Below are 24,146 nucleotides of genomic sequence, written 5' to 3'. Positions count from 1 at the left end.
ACATTGCGGCTCCCTTCATTTGAGCGTCCTCGTGTAATTCGTCTCTTCTAGTTTAGCTCTTAGAGGACTCCAAGATTCAATCTGACTTAAGCAAGTCCACCTCTTATGCCTAACTGGAATTAAGCCATTCTGGCAAATTCCTCCATTTTTGTGGTTTATCTTCCGCCGGCAGTTTATTTGCCACAAGCACTGACCCATCTGACATACCTCCTTTGTGCATTTATTCCTTCTGCTCACCGCCCCCCGCCCGTAACAGACATACGGCTGGGCCAGGTATCCACGGCAGCCAAAGCAATCGCGCCACCCCCCCTGCTTTAGTGGGACAGGGTCGAGTTTGCATCTGCCGTGCCGCTGAGGCGACCGAATGCATACCTGATCTGGTCTGCCTCTCTCCTCTGCCGTGCCGGCAAAATCCAGAGGGGCTTCGACTCTGCAGCTCGAGAATGGGAGCAACAGAATCTTCAGCGGCAGTCAAAGGAGAGAGCTGCCTGCAGATGCCACTCTGAGTGCTGGGGCAGTGGGCTCCCGGCTTGCATCGGACGACAGAGGATCGGGAGGCACCTGGGGAGAAAAAGCTTGCATCAGTTTGGTGGTAAACTCCCTGGAAGAGGGAATAAGGGATGGGGGGAAACATATATTTTCTTTTCTTCTAATTTTCTAATTTCCTTTTCTCTATCAAACATCCTAAATCTTTTTTTAAAAATCACTTGAAAAGAAACAATTCACTGGTAAGATGGAGGGGCATGTACAGGGCTTTTTTTCAGCTGGAACACGGTGGAATGGAGTTCTAGCACCTCTTGAAAATGGTCACATGGCCAGTGGCCCCGCCCCCTGATCTCCAGACAGAGGGGAGTTGGTGGCACGGAGGGCAATCTAAACCCCCCTCTGTCTGGAGATCAGGGGGTTGGGCCACCGGCCATGTGACCATTTTCGCCGAGGGTGATTTAAGCTTTAAAATACTCCCCCCTTGTTCCAGCTGACCCAAAGTGACGTCATTGTGCGGTCCTGAGTTCCACCTCTGAGTTCCACCACCTCTTTTCCCAGAAAAAAAGCCCTGGGCGTATATATGTTCTGTGGTATGCTAAGATCAAAAATGAAGTTTCTCCCCCCATCTCTGAAACAAATAAATACACCCTGCTGGGGCCAGAAAACAGGGCTCTTGGCGATCAAAGAACGTAGCTGAAAGGAAGAGAGTGACTGAGTTCATGCTGATAGATCAAGATGGGTAGCCGTGTTAGTCTGTCTGTAGCAGCAGAAAAGAGCAGGAGTCCAGGAGCACCTCTAAGACTGACAAAATTTGTGGTAGGGTATGAGCTTTCGTGAGTCACAGCTCACTTCTTCAGATACTGAAGAAGTGAGCTGTGACTCACGAAAGCTCATACCCTACCACAAATGTTGTTAGTCTTATAGGTGCTCCTGGACTTTTGCTGAGTTCACACTGTCAGCTTTCCCCAATCAGCCAGGAAAGCTTTGATGTGAATGTGAGTCAAGTTTCTACAGTCTCCAGATTCCCAAATTTATCTGCTCTTAAAGAACATGCTGTACTTAGGTCGAGTTTCAAAGTGCAGGCCCAGGATTTTATCTCAGCAGGTCAGGGATCTCCAGGGAACATATGGAAATGATTGTAGGGTAGCATCCAGTAACAGTATTGAGGAGCAGGGACGTGGGGGGCATGTGATATTAGCTATGGCAACGATGGCACTACATCACTTCTGGGTACAACCAGGAAGTGTCAGTGGGTAGCTCTAGGAATCACTGCAATGCTACGGTAAGATTCTATGGTTTACCATAGAGTTTCTAGCAATTCCTAGAGCTACCCATTGTCACTTCCAGGTTGTGCCCAAAAGTGACGTATCAGCAAAGAGGCCTACAGTATTTTTAATTTTCTCCCACCAATGCTTGAAGCACCGATGGGCAACAGAGACAATTGCTGGGAGACTAGTGGGCACATGGTAAACTACAGACAAGTTCTCCCAAGCATGTGTACAGATCCTTTCTCTGGCTGTTGAGCATCCATAATCAGATTTGTACAAATCTGGGATTTAAGATTTTCGGGTAATGCTATTATGGAGACGGGAATTTCTTTTTCTGAAATTCACTTATTGAGATATAGCCATTGATTCCTTTTATTCTCTTTTAACAGAGGGATTTCTCTTTCATTTCTTTTTCGAAGGAAAATCGATGCACCCTTTTTAACTCCAGCACTTGCAGTTGTTTTATGTTACACACCACTTGGTGGTGCTCTAACAGGAAAATCTAACAGGAGCCTCCCTTCCTGCCCCTTCTCTCTTTAAATTTCCCACTGATCAAAAATGAATGGATTAGAAGCTGACTCCAAATCCCTAAAAGAGGTGGAAAGGAACAAATTGCTGGATTTCTGGATAAAGAGGAATTCAGAGAATTTCTCTTAACAGCCCTATTTTTGGTTCAGAAAATGTGCCACCTTTGAAAGCAATTGTTTACCGACTGCAACTGCTAATAAACCCATCACTAGCCATATTGCCCATTCCTGATTATTTACACGAGCAGAATCAAGAGCCCTGAGCTGCAGGGTCACAATGGTTAGCGTGAGATGTGGCTTCTCATGAGCTTCTTATGTTGATAACTTGGACCCATGAGTTTTGCATTTAACGCAGAAAAGCGTCACAGAATTGGCACGGAGGTCTTCCATTGAACCTGAGGCTGCTGTCTGAAATTAACTCAGCGGTTTCTCCTCTTGAAAATGGATCCAGCCCAAGACAGGGAGAGAAACGACAATTTGGCATCTTCAAGAAAATCGTTTCTTCTGTTTGTGGTGAGCGCTGGGAAACGTAGCAAAGGTGGACGGCAGCAAGTCTGGCCTAGCCCACCTGGGAACGCTGCTACAATCTCTCTCTGAATTAGGTAGAAAAGTTTGCAGCTGAGAAAGGCATCCCATAATATTCCTGGAAATCATTTTGCAGGAGCAAAAGAAAAACCCGTAGATAGCTCAGCAGCAGACAGATATACCAGTTCAGACCACCACAGCGCTCAGCACCTTACCAGAGCAACATTGAACACAGTGGAATTTGTTTCCAAGCACACATATTTAGGACTGTGCTTCATGTCAAAATCACCTGCCTTTTGGAATATGACTTCAGGGACCTTCTGTGGTTGCCTCCTCCAGTCCCAGAGTTGACTTAGGTATTCCCACCCCCCTAAATTATAATAGGAGGTATGTTGCACTAGAAAGGTTTTACTTTTAGCAGAAAAAGAACCACCCTCTCTCAGAAAAGAATCTGCATGTTTCACTGTTTGGAAGCAGGCAAATCTAGAGCAGTAACTCATCCAGAGACATAATGGGCTGCATCCATGAGGAATTTTTCTGTGCCAGGTATGGTTGAATGATCCAGCAATACTAGTGCAGAGAAGGAGTAAGAATTATCTACATTTAGTGGAAGCTGACTGGAAGCCTGGAGCATTGAATCATACAGAGATGCTGTGAACATCCTCTTGGTGGATGTCTGGCAACCTGTGGGAGGAGCAGTATGGGAATGGTACAGCACTGGTGGCAGGAATCATAGAATCATAGGGTTGGAAGGGACATCCAGGGTCATCTAGTCCAACCCCCATGCACAATGCAGGAAATTCGCAAATACCTCTTCCCCCCACACATACCCCCAGTGACCCCCGCCCCATGCCCAGAAGATGGCAAAACACCATCAGGATCCCTAGCCAAACTGGCCTGGGGAAAATTGCTTCCTGACCCCAAAGTGGCGATCAGCAATACCCTGGGCGTGTAAGAAGGGGCCACGAGAACGAAGCACTGATGTAACCCTTCCTGCCCTCCCTCTCATGATCTGCCCAGGTTCACAGAATCAGCATTGCTGTCAGATGGCCATCTAGCCTCTGCTTAAAACCTCCAAAGGAGGAGAGCCCAGCACCTCCTGAGGAAGCCTGTTCCACTGAGGGACCTCTCTAATGGTCAGGAAGTTCTTCCTAATGTTTAGCCGAAAACTCTTTCAACTCTTCTGGGGCAGCGGAAAACAACTCCACACTATCCTCTATATGACAGCCCTTCAAGTACTTGAAGATGGTTATCATATCACCTCTCAGTCATCTCCAGGCTAAACATACTGAGCTCCTTCAACTGTTCCTCCTAGTACTAGATCTCCAGTCCTCTCACCATCTTCGTTGCACTCCTCTGGACTCGCTCCAGCTTGTCTATATCCTTCTTAAATTGTGGTGCCCCAAACTGAACACAATACTCTAGGCGAGGTCTAACCAGAGCAGAGTAGAGCAATACCATCACTTTGCATGATCTGGACGCTATGCTTCTGTTGATACAGCCCCAAATCGCATTTGCCTTTTTAGCTGCCGCATCACACTGCTGGGTCTGGTCTACTATACGCTGAAGGACGTCACTTTTAGCAGCTCTTCCCCAAATCCTAGAGCACCTCTTCATCATCACGCAGGCGACATGACGTCACTTGTGGGTATTTGCAGGAACTGATGGTGTATTGCTGAGACGGTACCATTTTTTAAAGAATTTTCCTCTTTCTGGCCTGCAGCAGGCCAGCAGTCAATGCAAAGGGGGAGACCTGATCTCCCTGCGCAAAGCTGAGGGGAGGTGGAAGAGAAGCAGGAAAAGTTGAGCCAGCAGCAGGGAGAAACGTTTTCTCAAATCTTGTCTCCCCGTCTCTGATTACTGCCCTCAGGGTGACCAAAACGATTCAGATAACTTTGGGTGAAATTGCAGAAGATGTTTCAATCTCACCTGGAGTGCTCTGAGCTGTTCCAATAATGACAGAAACAATAAATAAAACAGAGAAACAACCAGCCCTGGAGAGATCATGGAATTACAAGTTAGGCTGGAATAAAATCGTATTAAGGTGCCGCAGGACACCTATCTATTTTTGCTAGAACAGACGAAGATGTCCACCTCTTTGAACTTATATAAGGAAGAGAAGACCATCATGTGAGCCTTTCCGAGGGCCGTCAGCTTCCAGGTGGCGCCTGGAGACCTCACAGAATTACAACTGATCTCCAAACTACAGAGATCGGTTCCCCTGGAGGAAATGGCTGCTTTGGAGGGTAGCCTGTATGACATTAGACACTGTAGCACTGTGGTTCAGTGGTTCGGCTGCGAATCAGCACTCTACTGGTTCAAATCCCACTTCTGCCATGAGCTCAGTTGGGTCAGTCACTCCTCTCAGCCCCAGCTCCCCAGCTGCATTGTGGGGATAATAATAACACTGACTTTGTTCACCACTCTGAGCATGACACTAAACTGCCCAGGAAGGTGGTATATAAGTGCATTATTATTATTTACTAAGGCCATGTCCCTTCCCACCCCGTACTCCACTCTCCCCAAATCTCCAGGAATTTCCCAACCTAGAGCTGGCAACCTACCTAGTGGAAATTCTCAATGGCAACTATCTAGGAGAGAGAAAACCTGATCATGCTGGTGGGAAACTGTTCAACTGGTAGCCCTGTTTGAAGCTCAGCTCAGAAAGAGAACACAGCATTGGAAAAATACGAACCCCACCACAATCAGAAGGGCAACCTTAGGCAAAGGTGCATGGAGCATGCTGATCCAGTGTGGTGCAGTGACACTTGGACCTGTGATTCTTGGGCTCAAATCCTCTTCCAACCATGACAACTACTGGGAAGGGTTGCCAACTCCAACTTGGGGAACTTCTGGAGATTTGGGAGCAGTGCCCAGGAAAGCAGAGTTTGGGGAGAGAGTTCAGCAGGGATGAGCTTCCATTATTATTATTATTATTATTATTATTATTATTATTATTATTATTATTATTATTATTATTATTATTATATCCCACCATCCCCGCAAGCGGGCTCAAGGCGGGTTACAACAGAAGATAAAATATACAAGATAAAATCACAATAAATTAACACAGCTTTCTAATAAAATACCTGCTCACCGTATAAAAACCATATAACATCTGATGGAGGTGAAGGTGCGGCTTAACCATGCGTGGTTGCTCATATATGGGGGGTAGATGGTCAACACCCCCTACAGACATAGAGGAGACCGGGAGAGAGGCTCATTTGGTGGAAACCCTGATGGCCTCAACCATACATCTGGCAGAACATCTCCGTCTTACAGACCCGCCTGAAGGAGACAAGATCTTGGCGGGCCCGAGTGTCCTCAGACAGAGAGTTCCACCAGGTTGGGGCCAGGACCGAAAAGGCTCTGGCCCTGGTTGAGGCCAATCGAGCCTCCCTGGGGCCAGGGACCACCAGTAGGTGCTTACTGGCTGATCTCAGCACCCTCCGGGGAGTATATGGTCCCTCGGGTATGCTGGTCCCAGTCCGTTTAGGGCTTTATAGGTTAATACCAAAACCTTGAACCTGATCCGGAACTCCACGGGAAGCCAGTGTAGCTTCCCTCTAAAGAGGGAAGAGTCCACCCTCTAAAGCTGCCATCTCCTCCAGGGGACCTGACTTCTGTAGTATGACTTCTTTACTTCATGGCATTTGAAGGTGCCAGAAACAATAAATAAAACAGAGAAACAACCAGCCCTGGAGAGATCATGGAATTACAAGTTAGGCTCAAATAAAATCATATTAAGTTGCCACAGGATACCTATCCAGGGCTTTTTTTCCCCAGCCAGAACGCAGCGGAACGGTGTTCCGGCATCACTTGAAAATGGTCACATGGCTGGTGGCCCCGCCCCCTGATCTCCAGACAGAGGGGAGGTTGGAGGTTGGTTACCCTTCTACCGGGTGATATTACCTCTCACTATGACCAACCTCACAGGGTTATTATGCAGATCAAACAGGATGGTTCCATGGATGCCCCCTTGAAGAAGAGCAGTGATAAAAGATGCATTTGTTGTGCCAAAAGTTGAAGCAGGGATTGGTCCGTATGAAGGACCTGTGGTTGCCACCCAAAGAAGCAGGACCTCATCTCCTCCTCCCTTTCCCATAAGGCCCTGGGCTACAAAATACTCCAAATGGGATCATTCAAAGCTGCCCTACACAGGGTCAGAACCGCTAGCTCAGTATGGTCTCCTATGGGTAACTCTCCAGGGACTGAACCAGCAACCTTCTGTATGCAAGGCAGTTGCTCTAACTCTGAGCTGCACAGCCTCTCCCCAAGGCTTACACTGACTATTGGTCCTATTTGCTCCATAATGTCTGGCAGCCGCAGCTATCCAGGGTCTCGGGCAGAGAAATGTCCATCTCATCCTCTCCTACCTGAAATCCTTGGGACTGAACCAGGGAGATCTTCTGTATGCAAAGCAGGTGACTTCCCTCCCCTTCCCCCACCCCCCCAAATCCTCCAGCTAATTATGCAGAAAAGCCATTTAAAAGAAGAAGAGAAACGAAAACTTGATCAGCCAAGAGTCTTTGCCTGATTAAAAGAGGCAAGCTTTTATTTGCATTTACATTGATAATTGAAGCTCTTGCAATGTGGGCTGCATCGGAATTTGGTTCGGTAAGGAAATGAGGCCAGACGTGGGCTGCCGTGTACCTTCGGCACAGACGGCACAGAGTTCGTTTCCCTCTTTCGCAAGCAAAGAACTCCTAGAGAGTTAGAAACCCTGAAGCGTAGCCTTTTCAGCCTCTCTCTCTCTCTCTCTCTCTCTCTCTCTCTCTCTCTCTCTCTCTCTCTTACGCACGCACACACTGTGGCATTTCACAGGACGCAGGGCACTGGTCAGCTCTGGGGAGATTGCCTTTAATTCACAGATAATCCTTGATCAGCTAGAATATTTGTCCCTGATGTTTGGAGAGCTAAAGCTGATCAATATTCCACTGCAGCTGTTGGAAAACCCTGTACGGTATCCTTTCCGAGTGCTATAGCTAAGCACCTTGCAAAAACCTGCCCTGACCCTTCAAGGGGAACAGATATTCTGGCAAATTTATCAAGCCTCCTTGTTCATTAAATCTATCCCGCTGCCCCAACAGAAGGTAACTGCAGCTGGTTCCAGAGACACCTGAAATTGCTCAGCTGTTTGTTTGGAGAAATGACGGGACTGCCGGAGCAGAGGCAAGTGGGAGCATCGTAGGCAGGCTGACCGGCCTTGTACACACCTTGTAGTGTGACAGTTCGAAACAGGGCTGGATCTAGGGTTGCTGGCACCCAGGGCAACCCAAGTTGCCTTCCGTGACGTCATCATGCAGGGCGGAGCGTGCCGTCCCGTGGCAAGCCGGCTGCCCCAGCCATTTGCCTGGCCTGCAGGACAGGGGGCAGGCGAATGGCCGGGGCAGCCTCCCAGCCACCCATGCTGCTGCCGCCAGCTCTGTGGCACACTGGGGCAGCTGGCTTGCCATGCGGGCGACACGCTGATGGGGCAGCAGGCTTGCTGCGTGCCCCCTGCCCTCGGCGCAGGTGGACTCTCAGCCCTCTGCTCAGCCGCCCGCACGCTCCTGGTGGCTGGCAGCTGTGCCCAGCACCCCCTCTTTGACAGCGCCGGGGGCAGACTACCCCCCCCCCTGCCCCCCATATCGATCCAGCCCTGGTTCTAAAGCACGTTCTGACATGGGCAGAATGGCTGGGGCCAACACAGGGAATATAAAGGGATCCTGCCGCTACCTGCTTTCCGTTAAGCTGAGAATTCTTTTTCGGAGATTGGCCTTTATAAGACTCCAATTGGTACAAAACACTGTGGCTCCATCAAGGCTTGACTATTGTAATGCACTAAACATAAGTCTCCCATCTAAGTTAACTAGGAGGCTCCAATTGGTGCAAAATGCTGCAGCTCGACTATTATCAGGAGCGAGCAGGAGCTTGAACATCACTCCCATCCTACAGTGGCTCCATTGGCTACCTATCAGTTACCGTGCTCAGTTCCCGGTATTGGTTATTACATACAAAGCTCTTCACGGCCTTGACTTGGCATACTTACGGGACTGCCTCTCCCCCTCTGTTCCTCCACAGCAGCTGCTTTCATCTGAACAGGGTCTCCTGCAGGTGCCAGGCTGCACATGGGCAAAATCAACAGCTGCCTGTACACAGGCTTTCTCTGTGGTGGCCCCCGCCCTACAGAATGGCTTGCCTGAGGAGGCCAGGAGAGCCCCCATGCTCCTGGCCTTCTGCAAACAATGCAAAACTGAATGTATTGTCGAAGGCTTTCACAGCCGGAGAACGATGGTTGTTGTGGGTTTTCTGGGCTGTATTGCCGTGGTCTTGGTATTGTAGTTCCTGACGTTTCGCCAGCAGCTGTGACTGGCATCTTCAGAGGTGTGACACTGAGAGATCTCTGTCTTTTGGTGCTACACCTCTGAAGATGCCAGCCACAGCTGCTGGCGAAACGTCAGGAACTACAATGCCAAGACCACGGCAATACAGCCCAGAAAACCCACAACAACCATCAAAACTGAATGATTCAAAAGGGCTTTTTACTCAGACAGGAGGGCGGTATTGTAGGGAGGGGGTCTCAAAGAGATGGTTCAATAACAAGTTAGGGACTGTAGACTTCACAACTATGTTGCCATATGTCCTAGCTATTGCTTTAAGTCTCTGTTCCTATGTACTACCTGTTGCTTTAAGTAGTAAAGAGTCCAGTAGCACTTTTAAGACTAACAATTTTATTGTAGCATAAGCTTTTGAGAACCACAGCTGTCTTCGTCAGATGCATGGAGGGAGATGCATACCCTCCATGCATCTGATGAAGACAGCTGTGGTTCTCGAAAGCTTATGCCACAATAAAGTTGGTTAGTCTTAAAGGTGCTACTGGACTCTTCTTTACTATTTTGTGACTATAGATTAACACAGCTAACTCCTCTGGATCTATGTTGCCTTAAGTATGACCCTATCGGGGCTGGGGAGTTCTATGTTGTCTAACATCAGCCCTAGAATTGCTTATATTCTATTTCAGCGTTATTGGATTCTTGCTAATGCTATGTCTTTGTAAACTTGCATTTATTTACTCTATGGCATTGTTTATCAAAATGTCCTCGATATCGACTGTACTGATCTCACACTCTGTAATCCGCCTTGGGTCTCTGAGAAAGGCAGCATATAAATGACATAAACAAATAAAAATAAAATAAATAAATCGGGACTGTGTAACTCCCTCAAAAGGCACAGGAGCAATTAACTTCTGGAACTCATAATGGCAGGTAGAGTTGGCAAACCATCAGGGGTGTCTGAAGAGTCCCTGGAATGAAAACTGGGCTGTTTCCAGACGGCTTACCTGGCTCCGGAACGTTGCGCCATCTTGTGGGGAAAATGCGAAATATCGCATTTTCTCGCGCAAGTTTTGCGCGACATCATGCGACATCGCGCAAAACTCGCGCGAGAAAACGCGGTATTTCGCATTTTCCCCACAAGATGGCGCAACGTTCCGGAGCCAGGTAAGCCATCTGGAAACAGCCCTGATTTCCAGAATACAGAGATCAACGCCCCTGGAGAAAATGGCTGCTTTGGAAGGCGGACTCTCCGGCATTATACCCTTCTGAGGTCTCTCCCCTCCTCAAATCTCACCCTCCCCAGGCACCAACCCCAAAATCTCGAGGAATTTCCCAACCCAGAAATGGCTACCCTAACAACAGGAAATAGTGATGGCCATTAACTGAGACAACTTTAAAGAGAGGCTTGGAAATATTCAGGGAGGACAGACCCATCCATGGCCGTCGTCACACGGCCATAAATTTAGCGCCAAACTAGCGCCATCTCCCGCTGAATTCTCACCTTATTTCGGCTCTCTTGCAATTTCGCTGTTCTCCCCAATTCATGCTTTCTGACTCTTTATGTCGTCTTTATCCACTTCCATGTGAATGCCCTAGATCGACTATGAACGCTTTGCAACACCAAAACGCTCACTCTCCCTGATCATCTGTCTCACCTAACACTGATTCTCCTGCCCTACACTCCCACAAGCCCCAGTGCAACTCGCAATTAAGCCTCAAAGTAATTTTTTTAAAAAAACGTCAGCCTTATAGCGCTATAACGCTATAGCGCTATTCTGCCATGGGTGGGAAACCTCTGCTACCTATCACGGCTTTTGGGTTGGCCCAGTACAACATTATAATAGAAGAGTGATATAACGCAAATATGCGGAAAAAAAATTTTTTTAAGGGGGCGGGATTTTTAGGGCCTCGTTTCTGGAGGCACTTTGACTGACTGTAGAATGTGACTGACTGGAATGTGACTGACTGGAAACGCAAGCAGTCTTCAAAAGACGGGAGAATCCGTTCTAATAACGATAACAGAAGAAACGATTTCTAGTGCAAAACTGACAAAATAAGGACCCCCTGTGACGACGGCCCATGACTAAATAGAACCTTCATAGTCAGAGGCAGTACATCAGAGCCAGAGTGGTGTAGTGGTTGGATTAGGATAAGCCCCACTCTGCCACGGGAGCTTGCTGAGTGACTTTGGACCCATCGCACACTCTCAGCCTAGCCTACCTCACAGGGCTGTCGGAAGCAAATAGAACAATATAAACTGCTTTTGGTCCCCCAAAGTGGGGAATAAATGAAGCAAATAAATAAATGAATATTTGAATACCAGCTGCTGGGTCATTAATGAGAAGGAAAGCCATGATCCAGCATGGTTGCTGTTATGCCCAAGGGACCGCCTCCCTCCCTACGTCCCTCCACAGCAGCTTCGCTCATCCGAACAGGGTCTCCTGCAGGTGTCAGGCTGCACATGGGCGAAATCAACAGCAGCCCGTACACGAGCCTTCTCTGTGGTGGCCCCTGCCCTGTGGAACGGCCTCCCTGAGTGTGTTTTGATAGGGCTTCAACAAACATCCATCCCATCCAGCGCACAGCAAGAAGCAAACTCTAGCCTGGAGAATGGCTTCTTACCCCGACTCGGCCGACCTGGCCACCTGGATCCATGCTATGGTAACTTCAAAACTTGACTATTGTAATGCACTACACATTGGTCTCCTATCTAAGTTAACTAGGAGGCTCCAATTGGTGCAAAATGCTGCAGCTTAACTGTTAGCAGGAGCAAGCAGGAGCATGAACATCACTCCCATCCCACACGCACTCCACTGGTTACCTATCAGTTACCATGCTCAGTCCTTAGTCCGGCATACCTATGGGACCGCCTCCCTCCCTACGTCCCTCCACAGCAGCTTTGCTCATCCGAACAGGGTCTCCTGCAGGTGTCAGGCTGCACATGGGCGAAATCAACAGCAGCCCGTACACGGGCCTTCTCTGTGGTGGCCCCTGCCCTGTGGAACGATCTGCCCAAGGAGGCCAGGAGAGCCCCCACCCTCCTAGCTTTCTGCAAACGATGCAAAACCGAATTATTCAAAAAGGCTTTTTACTCAGATAGGAGGGCTGTATTGTAAGGAGGGGGTCCCAGGTATTTCTCTAATGAGTTAGGAACCATACATTTCACCATTATGTTGCCTTACATATTATCCGTTGCTTTAAATATGTCCTCCTATATACTGCCTGTGCTTCATGTTGTCTGTTGTCAGTCCTACAACTGATTATGTTCTGTTTCAGCCATTCTTCAACCCTGTATTGGATCCTTGCTAATGCTATGTCTTTGTAAACTTGTATTCATTTACCCTATGATATTGTTTATGGAAATGTCCTTGACACTGTATGGAGAATGCCTGCTTTTGTCTTTTGCTACTGATTGTACTAATCTCACACTATGTAATCCGCCTTGAGTCTCAGTGAGAAAGGCGGACTATAAATGACATAAAGAAATAAATGTTCTAGTTCTCAAGTCGGGATTTTTCTAAGCCTTAATTGTGCACACCTGATTCACGTGTGAGTGTGTGTGTATATGTGCACATGCCATCATATTATAGCCGACTTATGGTGACCCCTCCTGGGCAAACAGAGGTGGTTTGTCATTGCCTTCCTCTGTGTAGCAACTCTGGACTTCGTTGGTGGCCTCCCATCCAAGTACTAGCTAGGGCCAACCCCACTTAGCTTTAAATCAGGCTAGCCTGGGCCATCCAGGTCAGGGCACCTTATACATAGGTCTACTTAATAGTTTATAATCATTGTCACGTATTAGATGATATCTAACTATGCCTAATTTAATGGTGATTGCTGCTCTTAAAAAAAAACCATTTTAATCTGCTTTATTACTAGACTTCTTCTTGTTCTAAATATATCGTTTTGAGATTTGCAAGCTCTTTTGCATTCTGATTTTCGTGGAAAGATAATAACAAGATCAATGCATCAGTGAAGAGCGGTCTCAGAGGCCCCAGATCTAAGCACCCCATCTGCTGGGATTCAGCGGCTGGCATCTAGAGTTGGGGCTTTTTCAGCAGAGGCATCTCCACTGAGGCCAAGCTAGACGTGCAGGTTTTTAAGGAGTTGGATCTGAGTTCCCCAGACGCAACTTGAGTTCCCTGCAGCTACACAGCAGTTTTGGGGAGAAGCTGTTAAAAATAAAGGAGACTCTAAATGGCCACGGAATGCCTCTGTGAGGGGAAGAGGGACCTTTCCCTCCCCTCTCAAGCCGCTTCCTCCTGTTAAAATAACAAGGGAGGGAGTTTTTCCCCGTTTTTTCTGCTCCACGTGGAGTATTTTGTGCATGTGGAGCAGTAAAAACTGGGGAAAAACTCCTGTGCTCTTGTGATATGGGGAAATGGCTTGATGTGGGAAGGAAGAGTCCCTCCTCCCCACGCAGAGGCATTCTGAGACCATTTGGGCTCTCTTTTATTTTTTAACAGCTATTTACTTTTTAACTGCTGCAAGGCTTCTAAATACACATCTAGAGAGACCACGACCTCCCCTTCGAGGTTTATGCAGTGCCTACTCTTTTAAGTTTCAGGTGCCTGTTTTATTTACTCCAACACTTGGCTCTGATTTTTTTTTGCAAGATTTCTCCACATTTTTATCTACTGTTGTTTTATCCTTGTGTTATGACTATCTTTAATCATTTTTATTGCGGTTCACGTTATCTTTAGCAGCCTCTGCAGTCAGTTTCAATTGGGAAAGTTCCACAATAGGGGATGGTAAAAAAAAAACCCTCTCCCAATTGCACAGCCTCAATACTCCTCTCTATATAGGGTTGCCAACAGATCTGGAGAAAAAAACTCTTCCGACCCTTTAACAGAGGCTTAATGGGATGTTATTGAACAGGTGAGGTTATTTAGTTCCATGGTATGAAAAACTTCAGTTATCCATTTTCACTCATTAAACCTCTGTTAAAGGAAAAGGAGTTTTTTTTTTCTTCTCTAGGCTGCTGGTAACCTTACCCCTACCATTTGCTTTTTAGCCTTACAGGAAATGTCAAGAGATCTGATTACAGATATCTGATAAAAAGTTAAGATTTGAGACCAGCGGAACCTTAGAGCTCAACGAGATTTTCAGCTTTTGAGAGTCAAAGCTCCCTTCTTCAGATATCAGAGGAGATTTGATGCTCGAAAGCTTACGCTGTGAAAATCCTGTTGGTCTCTAAGGTGCCAATGGATTCAAATCCTGCTGTTCTACTGCAAGCCAGCATGGCTACCTACCCAAAACCGATAAAACGTGATTTGGCCATCAGCCTGGGGCTCCTGGAACTTCTAAGAAAACATTGTATGTTCTATCTCTAAGTTATCGCCTCGCCCTTCTAGATTAGCTGCATTTTTTCTTACTTTCTAGCCACCTTTCCAACAAACATTCACCTTAGTTTTAAAACGGATCTCTTTTGGTTTGTCTGCTTGGTTGAAAGTTTCCACCCACTCCCTGGCTCCCATTCATCCCCTCTCTTTGGCCGTCGTGCACCAATGAAGCACACGGATTTTATGAATCAGCCCCACAGCCTTATAGGTTCAAAAGTCTGATTTGTGAATGAATGGAGTGCTGCACTTCACTGAGATTTCAATGACAAGGCTGAAAGAGCCTTTCATAAAGTGGGCCTTTTCTCTCTCTTCCTGACACTTCAATAGAACATCTACATATCGCTGAGGACTACCATAATGAGATATCCTCAATGGCCGGTTGAGCCCACTTGCAAACAACAGTTCCCAGGCAAAAATATGATAAATAGTTTTTCCGTGTACCAAATAAAGTGCAAGCTATGGATGATTCATGCTTTGTAAGGGACAGAGAGCCAAGCTACAAGTGATGCCTGACACTGGTTGGACACTTGTCAGCTAAATGTAGGCATCCTGGTCTATACGAGATTCCTCTATGCGAGATTCCTTGGTGTATGTTCATCAAATGTAGAGAGACGCAATGTTAGCTGGGAAGTGTAGTTTTGAAAGACAGAGCCAGAGGAGATCTCTCCTCAGAAGGTTTGTTAATTTCATCTGTGCCTCCTCAAAGGCTCTGTCAATTTCACCTCTCCAGTCTAAAACTGTGCTGGGAAGTTTAGTTTTAAAAGACAGAGCCAGAGGAGATCGCTCTTCTGAGGGTTTGTTAATTTCATCTGTGCCTCCTTGAAGGCTCTGTCTATGTCACCGCTGCAGTCTAAAACTGTGCTGGGAAGCTTAGTTTTAAAAGACAGAGCCAGTGGAGATTGCTCTTCTGAGGGTTTGTTAATTTCATCTTTGCCTCCCCAAAGGCTCTGACAATTTCAAGTCTCCAGTCCAAAACTGTGCTGGGAAGCATAGTTTAAAAGGACAGAGCTAGAGGAGAGAGGGTTTGTTAATTTCATCTTCGGCTCCCTGAAGACTCTATCAATTTCACCTTTCCAGTCTAAAACTGTGTGGGATCGCAACCAGAGGGCAATGAGGAATGAAAATGGGCCGGAGCTGCCTTCCAGAGGCAGGCTTGGACCTGGAGAGGTTATAATGGGCTTAAGTTTCCCTTCTGGCATTTCACAGCCCCTTCACACAGCTCCAGTGTATAGCAGAGCCTTTGCCCTTGCTCTGTCTTTTAAAACTATCCTTCCCAGCTAACACTGGATCTCCCAACACACGTTCTTCACGTAACAGATGTCTCATGTAGAGAGACTCTAAGATAGTCAAGTTTATTGCTCTGCCTGGCCACCATGAAAAATCTGCACCAACCCAACTCCACCCCATCAGGAACCGCATGGCGACAGCCCCCATGCCTGGCGGGACCCTTTCCTTTCCTCTCAAGCCACTGAGTCATCCTAAACAGCAAGCATACAAGTGGTCTGTTGTCCATCAGCTCCAGGCAGGTGGAAGGGGAAGGAATCGCCCGAAGATGATGTCATCTGTCAGCACTGGAAAGAGTCGCCCAAAGATGATGTCATCTGTTAGCACCGGATGTCAGAAGCCTGACAATCTCCAGAGTCATCAAGGTGGCCAGCTGGAGAGGTGGGAGTGGGGGTAGAGTTACCAATCTCCAGGTGGGGCCTGGAGACCTCAAAATAACCATCCATCTCCCAGACTACACAGATCAATTCCGCTGAAGAAAAAAAACTGCTGTAGAGAGTGGACTCTATGGCATCATGTCTTGCTTAGGACCCTTCCCCACCCCAAACTTGACACACTGGTCAGAAGGTTGTCTCAGTTTGATCCACTCTCCCGATCTCTCGCTCAGGAACTCATTTTCAATGTTGTAAAGTTACACAAAGCAAGGAAGCCTTTGGCCATATGCGGAAATTCCCTTACCACTCGGGAGTTAACTCCATACAGCCAGCCCAAATCTCATTAAAGCTTGCTGGTTTCAGAAGAGACACTTTCAAGAGTCTTGGCATCTTTTCTTTCAGGAGGTAACAATTTCAAGAAGCTCTGGTAATAAAATGACTGAGAAGCTATGAAAAGTGTCTTTAATATACCACTAATGGTGCATGTGTGCTTAACCAGGAGCAGATTCTACCCAAAAAGAAGACCAGGCTTTTCCACAGGTGTACCATCAAGAAAAGAGCGGGGAATTTTACATCACGTACAAGTTACAAATATGCACAGTAATGTTTAAAAAACCCTTTTGTAAATTATCCAGGGGGCTGGGTATGGCATTTTTCAAGGAACTTCCACAAAATTTGCAGGGAATCTACTCCTGGCTGTCCTCTAAAGACCACCCAAGTTTCAGGAGCATTGGACCCCGGGGGCCAATTCTCTGGGCCCCTGAAGCAGGTGCTCCCAGCCACTCTCCATTGTTTCCTATGGGGAAGCGTTTCCAAGCAGGCTCTCAGGCAGAAACACACAGGGGCAAGGCTGCCAGTGACCAAAAGGAGATCCCCAAATGCAAGAGGAAGTCCAACAGAAGCAGGGGAATGGATGGAATCCCCCCCAGAACCAAAGTGAAACAAGGGGACCAACATCAAACCAGAGAATCATGTCAAAACAGAGAATTCCACCCAAACCAAATTGAAGCAAGGGACAGAGTGGCAACTTAGCCCAACTGAACCAGTAACACTCACAAAAGCCAGGCACACAAGGAGAGCTCCCGCACATGGGTTGGCCACTCACTCCCCCCTTCCTCCCTCCCTGCCCCTCCCTCCTTCCCTGCCCCTCTTGAAAAAAAACAAGGGAGAAGCCCAGGAAGGAGCCAGCCAGAGACTGAAGCCACGTTCCCCAGATTCACCTGGATTCATCTGGAGTTATCAAATCAGAGATCTGGGATTCTCTGATTTGATTTGAGAAAGCTGGATTCAGCCAGATAGGCAAAAATCCAGCTTCCCCCCCAAATTCCAGATCTGAATTGCAATCCTGTACCTTCACCTGCTATCCCACTGGTTCCTTCTGACCAGGCCAGACTGTAAATACTTCATTATTGTGCTATAGCAATGATTCATAACTGAATGTCCCTGAGTGGACAATGCACTCTTGCTTGGGATGGGCCTGTGGCTCAGTGGCGGGGCATCTGTTTGGCATGCAGAAGGTCCCAGGTTCAGTTCCTGAGATCTCCACTTCAAAGGATCAGGTAGCAGGTAATGTGCAAGACCTCCATCTGAGACTGCAGAGTGCCCCTGCCAGACAGAGTAGGCAATGCTGACCTTGATAGCACAGTGCGCATGTTTATATTTATATGATCCATGTTGTCTAATGTTAATCCTAGAATTGATTATGTTTTGCTCCAGTGTTTTTTCTACTCTGTCTTGGATCCTTGCTAATGCTATGTCTTTTAACTTGTATCTGTTTACCTTATGGTATTGTATTGAAATGTACTTGATACTGATGGTATGAACCTCATGCTGCATAATCCGCCTTGAGTCTCAGTGAGAAAGGCGGACTATAAATGACATAAATAAATATGTTCCGTTAACTGATTTATGGCAACCTCTGCAAAGGGTTTTCAAGGCAAGTGAGAAGCAGAGGTGGTCGGCCGTTGCCTTCTTCTGCAACCTTCATTGATGGTCACCCATCAAAGTACTGATCTTGCTTAGCTTCTGAGATCTGACGAGATCGGGCTATACCAGACAATTCCACGTCCCCTAGGAAACTGTATAGGTGCTCACTATGTGCCCAAATGACAATCGCATATTACAGCGCAGTTCCAAAATGTCTTAGTCATCATAGGATCAAAGGGTTGGAAGGGACCTCTAGGGTCATCTAGTCCAATTCCCTGTACAATGCAGGAAATTCACAACTATCTCCCCCCCCCCCACACACCTGCAGTGACCCCTGCTCCATGCCCAGAAGATGGCGAAACACCGTCAGGATCCCTAGCCAAACTGGCCTGGGGAAAACTGCTTCCTGACCCCAAGGTGGCGATCAGCATTGCCCGGGGAAAATAAGAAGGGGCCACAAGAACAACGTACATTCTCCTGCTGCTTTGGTGAGGCTCCAGTCCCACAGCTGGGCCAAGGATAGCTTTAAAGGTCCAAATGAACTCCCAGAAACTCATCCGCACAGGGAAGCCCCCACAGGCCCCCACGTTAATTCAGCATCATTTAAGGAGACGAATTGTACTTGTGAAACTGACACTCTGCTTGAAATGAGAAGATGGGAAGCGTCTACCTTTGACCAGGGGTAGCTCTTTCACACATGTGAGTAACCATGTTTTTGTTATCTAGGGGTGCATCTACATGTGTGAACCAGCGCTTGACAACATGTTTCTGTATCAATAGCTGCATCTATGAGTCTCTCTACACGAGACACCTAGGTGAGTGTTCATTAAGTGTTGGGAATTGCAATGTTAGCCAGGAAGCGTAGTTTGAAAAGACTGAGCCGGCGGAGATCGCTCCTCAGAAGGTTTGTTAATTTCATCTTTGCCACCCAGAAGGCTCTGTCAGTTTCACCTCTCCAGTCTAAAACTGTGTGGGATCACAACCAGAGGGCAGCGAGGAATGGAAATGGGCTGGCACTGCCTTCCAGAGCCAGGCTTGGTCTTGGAGAGATTGTAATGGACTGAAGTTTCCCTTCTGGCATTTCACAGCCCCTTCACACAGCTCCAGTGCACAGCAAAGCCTTTGCCCTGCCCCCAGCTCTGTCTTTTCATACCACCCTTCTCAGCTACCTTTGCATCTCCCGACACATGTTCTTCATGTGTCAGATGTCTCATGTAGAGAGATTCTATATAAACACACCCACCAAGAAAGGAATACCCAGTGGTTGATATTTCTTGCTGTGTAAAATAGGTCATCTTTTGTTGCCGACTGAAAGTGACCCTCTGTTTTCAGTCTTAATTTTGCAAGCACAACCACCAGAGCAGAAAAGCCGTGCCAAAGGTGTAATCAGGGTGTCTGTTTAGCTGGATTGGTCACCCTACGTTCAGTTCTCCTGGACACTTCATCTCTGGCCTAACCAGGGGTCAACCTTCTCATGGATCATTATCCTTACTTTGTGATGACAGCCAGTGTGGTCTAGTGGCTAGAACGATGGACTACAGACTGGGGAGTCTTGAGTTCCAATCCCTGCTCAGCCAAGAATCCAAGGGGATGACTTTGGGCCCATCACTCAGCCTGATCTATCTCTCGGGGTTGTTGCAAAGGCAAAATGGGAGAGGGAGAAACCATGCCCCAAGATCGTCGGAAGAAGGTTGGGACAAACACCAATGCATTTTTTATACTTAGAAGCAAATTGTTGCTGGAGTGCCCCTAAAGACAGATCTGCTTAGGTTAGAACATCAAAGGGGCTAGAACAACAAAGGGGTTAGAACCCCAAGGTGCCCTGGATCTAACCAAAGCCCAGTGAGAGCCAAGCTACAAGTGATGAATGACTTGTCTTTCGGTGCTACACCTCTGAAGACGCCAGTCACAGCTGCTGGCGAAACGTCAGGAACTACAATGCCAAGACCACGGCGATACAGCCCGGAAAATCCACAACGACCATCAAATGACACTTGAACGGCAAGTGAACAGACTCATGTGTATTCCTCCCTGTTCACTTGCGCTCCACTTGATCACGTGATCAAGTGGAGCACAAGTGAACAGGGAGGAATACACGTGAGCCTATTCACGTGCTGTTCAAGTGTCATTCATCACTTGTAGCTTGGCCCTGAGTCTAACACCCTGATTCACACAGTGGCCAACCCAGCGCTGACGCCACGTGGCACCCCAATTGACTCTCATGTTCAAAGGCAGCTTCTCTCCCTGCAAAGCCTCTCCAGCTAGAACAGGAAAGGACACTCCCGTTACTTAGTCTGGAAAGTGCGCAGCTCTATGATCTTGACGAGGGGCTGTGGCTCAGTGCTTGGCACGCAAAAGGTCCTAGGTTCAAACCCTGGCACCTCCAGTTAAAAGGACCAGGCAGTGGGTGATGTGGAAGACCTGGAGGGCAGCTGCCAGTCAGAGTAGACAATACTGACTTGGATGGACCAAGGGTCTGATTCAGTATAAGGCAGTTTTGTTGTCATAACAGTAGATGGAGGACCAACAGTATGCTACCAATAGGGGGAAATCTTCACACAGGTGAGCAAAGGGGGCACGGAAGGTCGAAATGACAGCATCTTCAATCTATTGAAGAATTTGTTTCCTACCCTTTCAAAATAACATGCTTGCAGGGAGCCATTTAAGGAAACGTTCTCTTTCTTTCCGTCTTTAACTACGAGCTGGTCAGGATAAGTAGCAAATCCCTGCCGAGTGCCGCCACATGATAAAACATTTCAAGCAGAGAAGCATTAAGGGCTTCGTATGGAAATATTATCAGAAGTTCTAGAGCTGGTTTGATAGCACTTTGCGAGCTGAAAATGAAAGACGCGTAACTTTTCAGCTCAGTCTTTCCCCCTCCCACTCCAAAGCTATTCTTTTATATATCAGGGAGAAAACGAGACATTTTAGGTAGCAAATTGACACAACAAAATAAAGTCTTTACACACATTCACAGCTTTTTGAAAACGGTCCCTTCGTATTCATTTTAAAAAAAACCCGACTGGCTTTGGGAAAAAAAATTAGAATCTGGCAGAAGTTAATTTCATTCCGAAGGGAAGGTACGTAGGAAAAAAATGTATACATTTACCGTCTGCTCTAGGTGAATTTAATGTGGCAATAGTGAAAGATTCTAATGGTGCCACTCTTGCAGTATGTTTCTTCATTCTCTGGAATGGTTCTTAAAGATGTTGTGTTCTCGTCTCCTTCCGCCTCGACATTGTTTTTGGCTGCACCCCCCCACAATACCACAAGATACCTCTCTGCTGTGTCTAGAGAAGCCGGTCTGGAGATGCGGCATCCAGCTACGAGGGCAGTTCCTCCGTTTCCCCGGGAAACCATTTGCAACACATTCAAACAACGCTTGACCTCAGCCACTTTTTCCTCGCTGTCAATTGTTGGGCACAGCCAGCAGTTCAGAAAACAATAAAAAATATACTGCTTTCAACTTCTAAGATGGAGAGAACCTGTTTGGAATCACAGCACCCGGTACGCGCAAAAGGAGATCTCTCTATGCCCACGGATCAGGTACGTTTTCTTTCAGCAGTAACCGCAAAGGAACGATGCAACACAATTTTCTGGTGCTCGTGCTATGAAAAATGCATGAGAGTTTAGGTTGGCTGCGTCCTGCTAAACTTGAAATTACTTCCCAGCTTCCAGTATATAATACTTGGGGGTGGGGGGGAGGAACAGAGAGATTCTCTGTTGCTAGTTAATCACAGGGCAAAACAGAAGGTCTTACAAGCAGAGTGCCACACAGAACGATATGTAACAGGACGCAGGGAAGAATTTATAACCTATTAATCTACCTTCCTGGCCATTCTTTAGCGAAATCAACATCAAACATCCATAAATAGTAAAATCAGACTTCTAAGATTTGAATTGTTACATGCTCTCATGCGAAATATGAAAAGGGATGAAGGAGAAAATGCAGCCTTTAAATCTGCTACAATTTTCTGCTCTGTTTCAAGATTCTCCAACATGTACACCGAGGTCTCCACCAATAGGTCTTGAAATATTTTCCCCTCCCCGTCCTGGTTTAGTTGTTTTGTTTTTCTTTCTCTGAACATTTAGCTTGATCAAAAGTTCCAGCGAACCCCCAAGCTTGCTCCCTGTTTTTGTAACCTTTTGGTTGGTTCAGTTTCTGGAATTTTGTTATGGACCAACATAGCTACCTCTAATTTAAACCTTTAAAACTAGTAAAAATTCACACGTGCCCTTGAGTGAGGGAACCCCAAGAAGGTGAAAGAAGCAGAGAGGGTGAAATGAAGCACACACAGAAGAACCCCAATCTCTGTAACCATTTGTTGCTTTGCCTGTGTAGACATTGCACACACTTGTACAATGTGGGAAGGAAAACCACTAGAGATGGACACGAACCAAAACACGAACCAAAGTTCATTACGAACTGGGACGTTCTTTGGTTCACAAACCGGCGGTTCGTCGGAGCTCATTTCTGACAAACTGCGATGAACCACTATACTCTTTAGAGTGGTTCATACAGTTCGTTTTTCAGTTTGTCACTGCAGACAGCCTGGCAGACACCCTGGCACCGATCAATCCTAGGCAACAGGGGGATGGGCTTTCTGCAGACCTTCTGCAGCCCCGGAAGTGACGAACTGACGAACCAAATGAACCAGTTCGCGAACTGGTCAAATTCATGGCCATTTGTGGTTTGTGAAACGCGACGAACCACGAACCTCAACAAAACGCCATTTCCCCGGTTTGTGCCCACCTCTAGAAACCACTATCCAGCCCATCAGTTAAGATCTGCCCCTCAAGCTCTGCTCTCTGATCTTTCAGAGGTAAGGCAGGTGGCAACCAGAGACAGGTTTTTTTCCATAGTGGCACCTGGCCTTTGGAACACCTTCCCACTTGAGGCTCACATTGCACCTACTTTACTTTCTTTTAGGTGCCAAAATAACACACATCTTTTTACCCAGGCTTTTCATTATCTTTCCAGCTTTTAATGATCTGCTTGCTTCTGGTTTGCGGTTTTACAGCCTCTATGTCCAATGGTTTACTTCCATGACTTCTTGTTTTAATAACGAAATTTTATTATTTTAACTATAAACTGCCCCGAGCAGAACTCTGACGAGGCAGCATAGAACTCTCTTAAATAAATTGAGGTTTCCAGAGATGCTTTTGTGCACAAGCTCTTCAGGGTCAAAAGATACAACAGCTAAGCCTTACCAAAAAAAAAACAACCCAGGTACTCACAAAAGGGAGACTACAGCCAAGAAATCAGAAGGAAAATAAGACTTGGAAGAATAGTCATGAAGGATCTAGAAAAAAATCCTTAAGGATAAGGATGCGTTTCTGGGGACCAAAATCAATATCATTCAAACTAAGGTATCCCGCACTACTATGTACGGGTGTGAAAGTTGGACAATGAAGAAAGCTGATGGGAAGAAAATTGATTCATTTGAAATGTGGTGCTGGAGGAGAGTTTTGTGGATACCACAGACAGCCAAAAAGACAAATAAGCGGATTCTAGAGCAAATCAAGCCTGAATTCTCCCTAGAAGCTAAAATGACAAAACTGAGGGCCAAGCTACACATGACGAATGACACTTGAATGGCAAGTGTATTTCTCCCTGTTCACTTGCTCTCCACTCAATCCACTTGCCGTTCAAGTGTCATTCGTCATGTGTAGCTTGGCCCTGAGGCTATCGTACTTTGGTCACATCATAAGAAGGCAAGATTCTCTGGAAAAGTCAATAATGCTAGGAAAAGTGGAAGGCAGTAGGAAAAGAGGAAGACCTAAAATTAGATGGCTTGACTCAGTAAAAGAAGCCACATCCTCCAGTTTGCAGGATCCGAGCAAGGTTGTCAATTATACGATGTTTGGGAGGTCATTGAGCCATAGGGTCACCAGAAGTTGGAAATGACAACAACAACAATGTACCCTCCTTCTGGGCAGACTAGTGCCCCACTCAGAGCAGTGAACAAAGTTAGTGTTATTATTATCCCCACAATACAGCTGGGGAGTTGAGGCTGAGACAGGTGGCTTACCCAAAGCCTCCTGCTGAGCTCATGGCAGTAGAGCTGATTCTCAGCCCCACCACTTCACCACTATG

General features: G+C 46.9%; 1 protein-coding gene across 3 annotated transcripts in view; it reads right to left on the bottom strand.

The window, feature by feature from the left end:
* The window catches only part of SLC35F4 (solute carrier family 35 member F4), a 195,071-nt gene that overhangs the window by 33,940 nt on the left and 136,985 nt on the right, over window positions 1-24,146 (bottom strand). For 2 of the 3 annotated variants that reach the window (XM_054972376.1, XM_054972377.1), the window contains exon 2: window positions 373-561. In XM_054972376.1, the coding sequence (XP_054828351.1) occupies window positions 373-561 (189 nt within the window). Of the gene's footprint in view, window positions 1-372; window positions 562-21,158; window positions 21,235-24,146 lie in introns of those variants that run through there. The other variant, XM_054972378.1, reaches the window with a different exon arrangement.

This window comes from Eublepharis macularius, chromosome 2 (assembly GCF_028583425.1).
Source record: "Eublepharis macularius isolate TG4126 chromosome 2, MPM_Emac_v1.0, whole genome shotgun sequence".
In the NCBI taxonomy this organism is placed as follows: domain Eukaryota; kingdom Metazoa; phylum Chordata; class Lepidosauria; order Squamata; family Eublepharidae; genus Eublepharis; species Eublepharis macularius.
The sequence above is the reverse complement of the archived record's forward strand: the minus strand, read 5'-3'. Positions and strand labels throughout refer to the sequence as shown.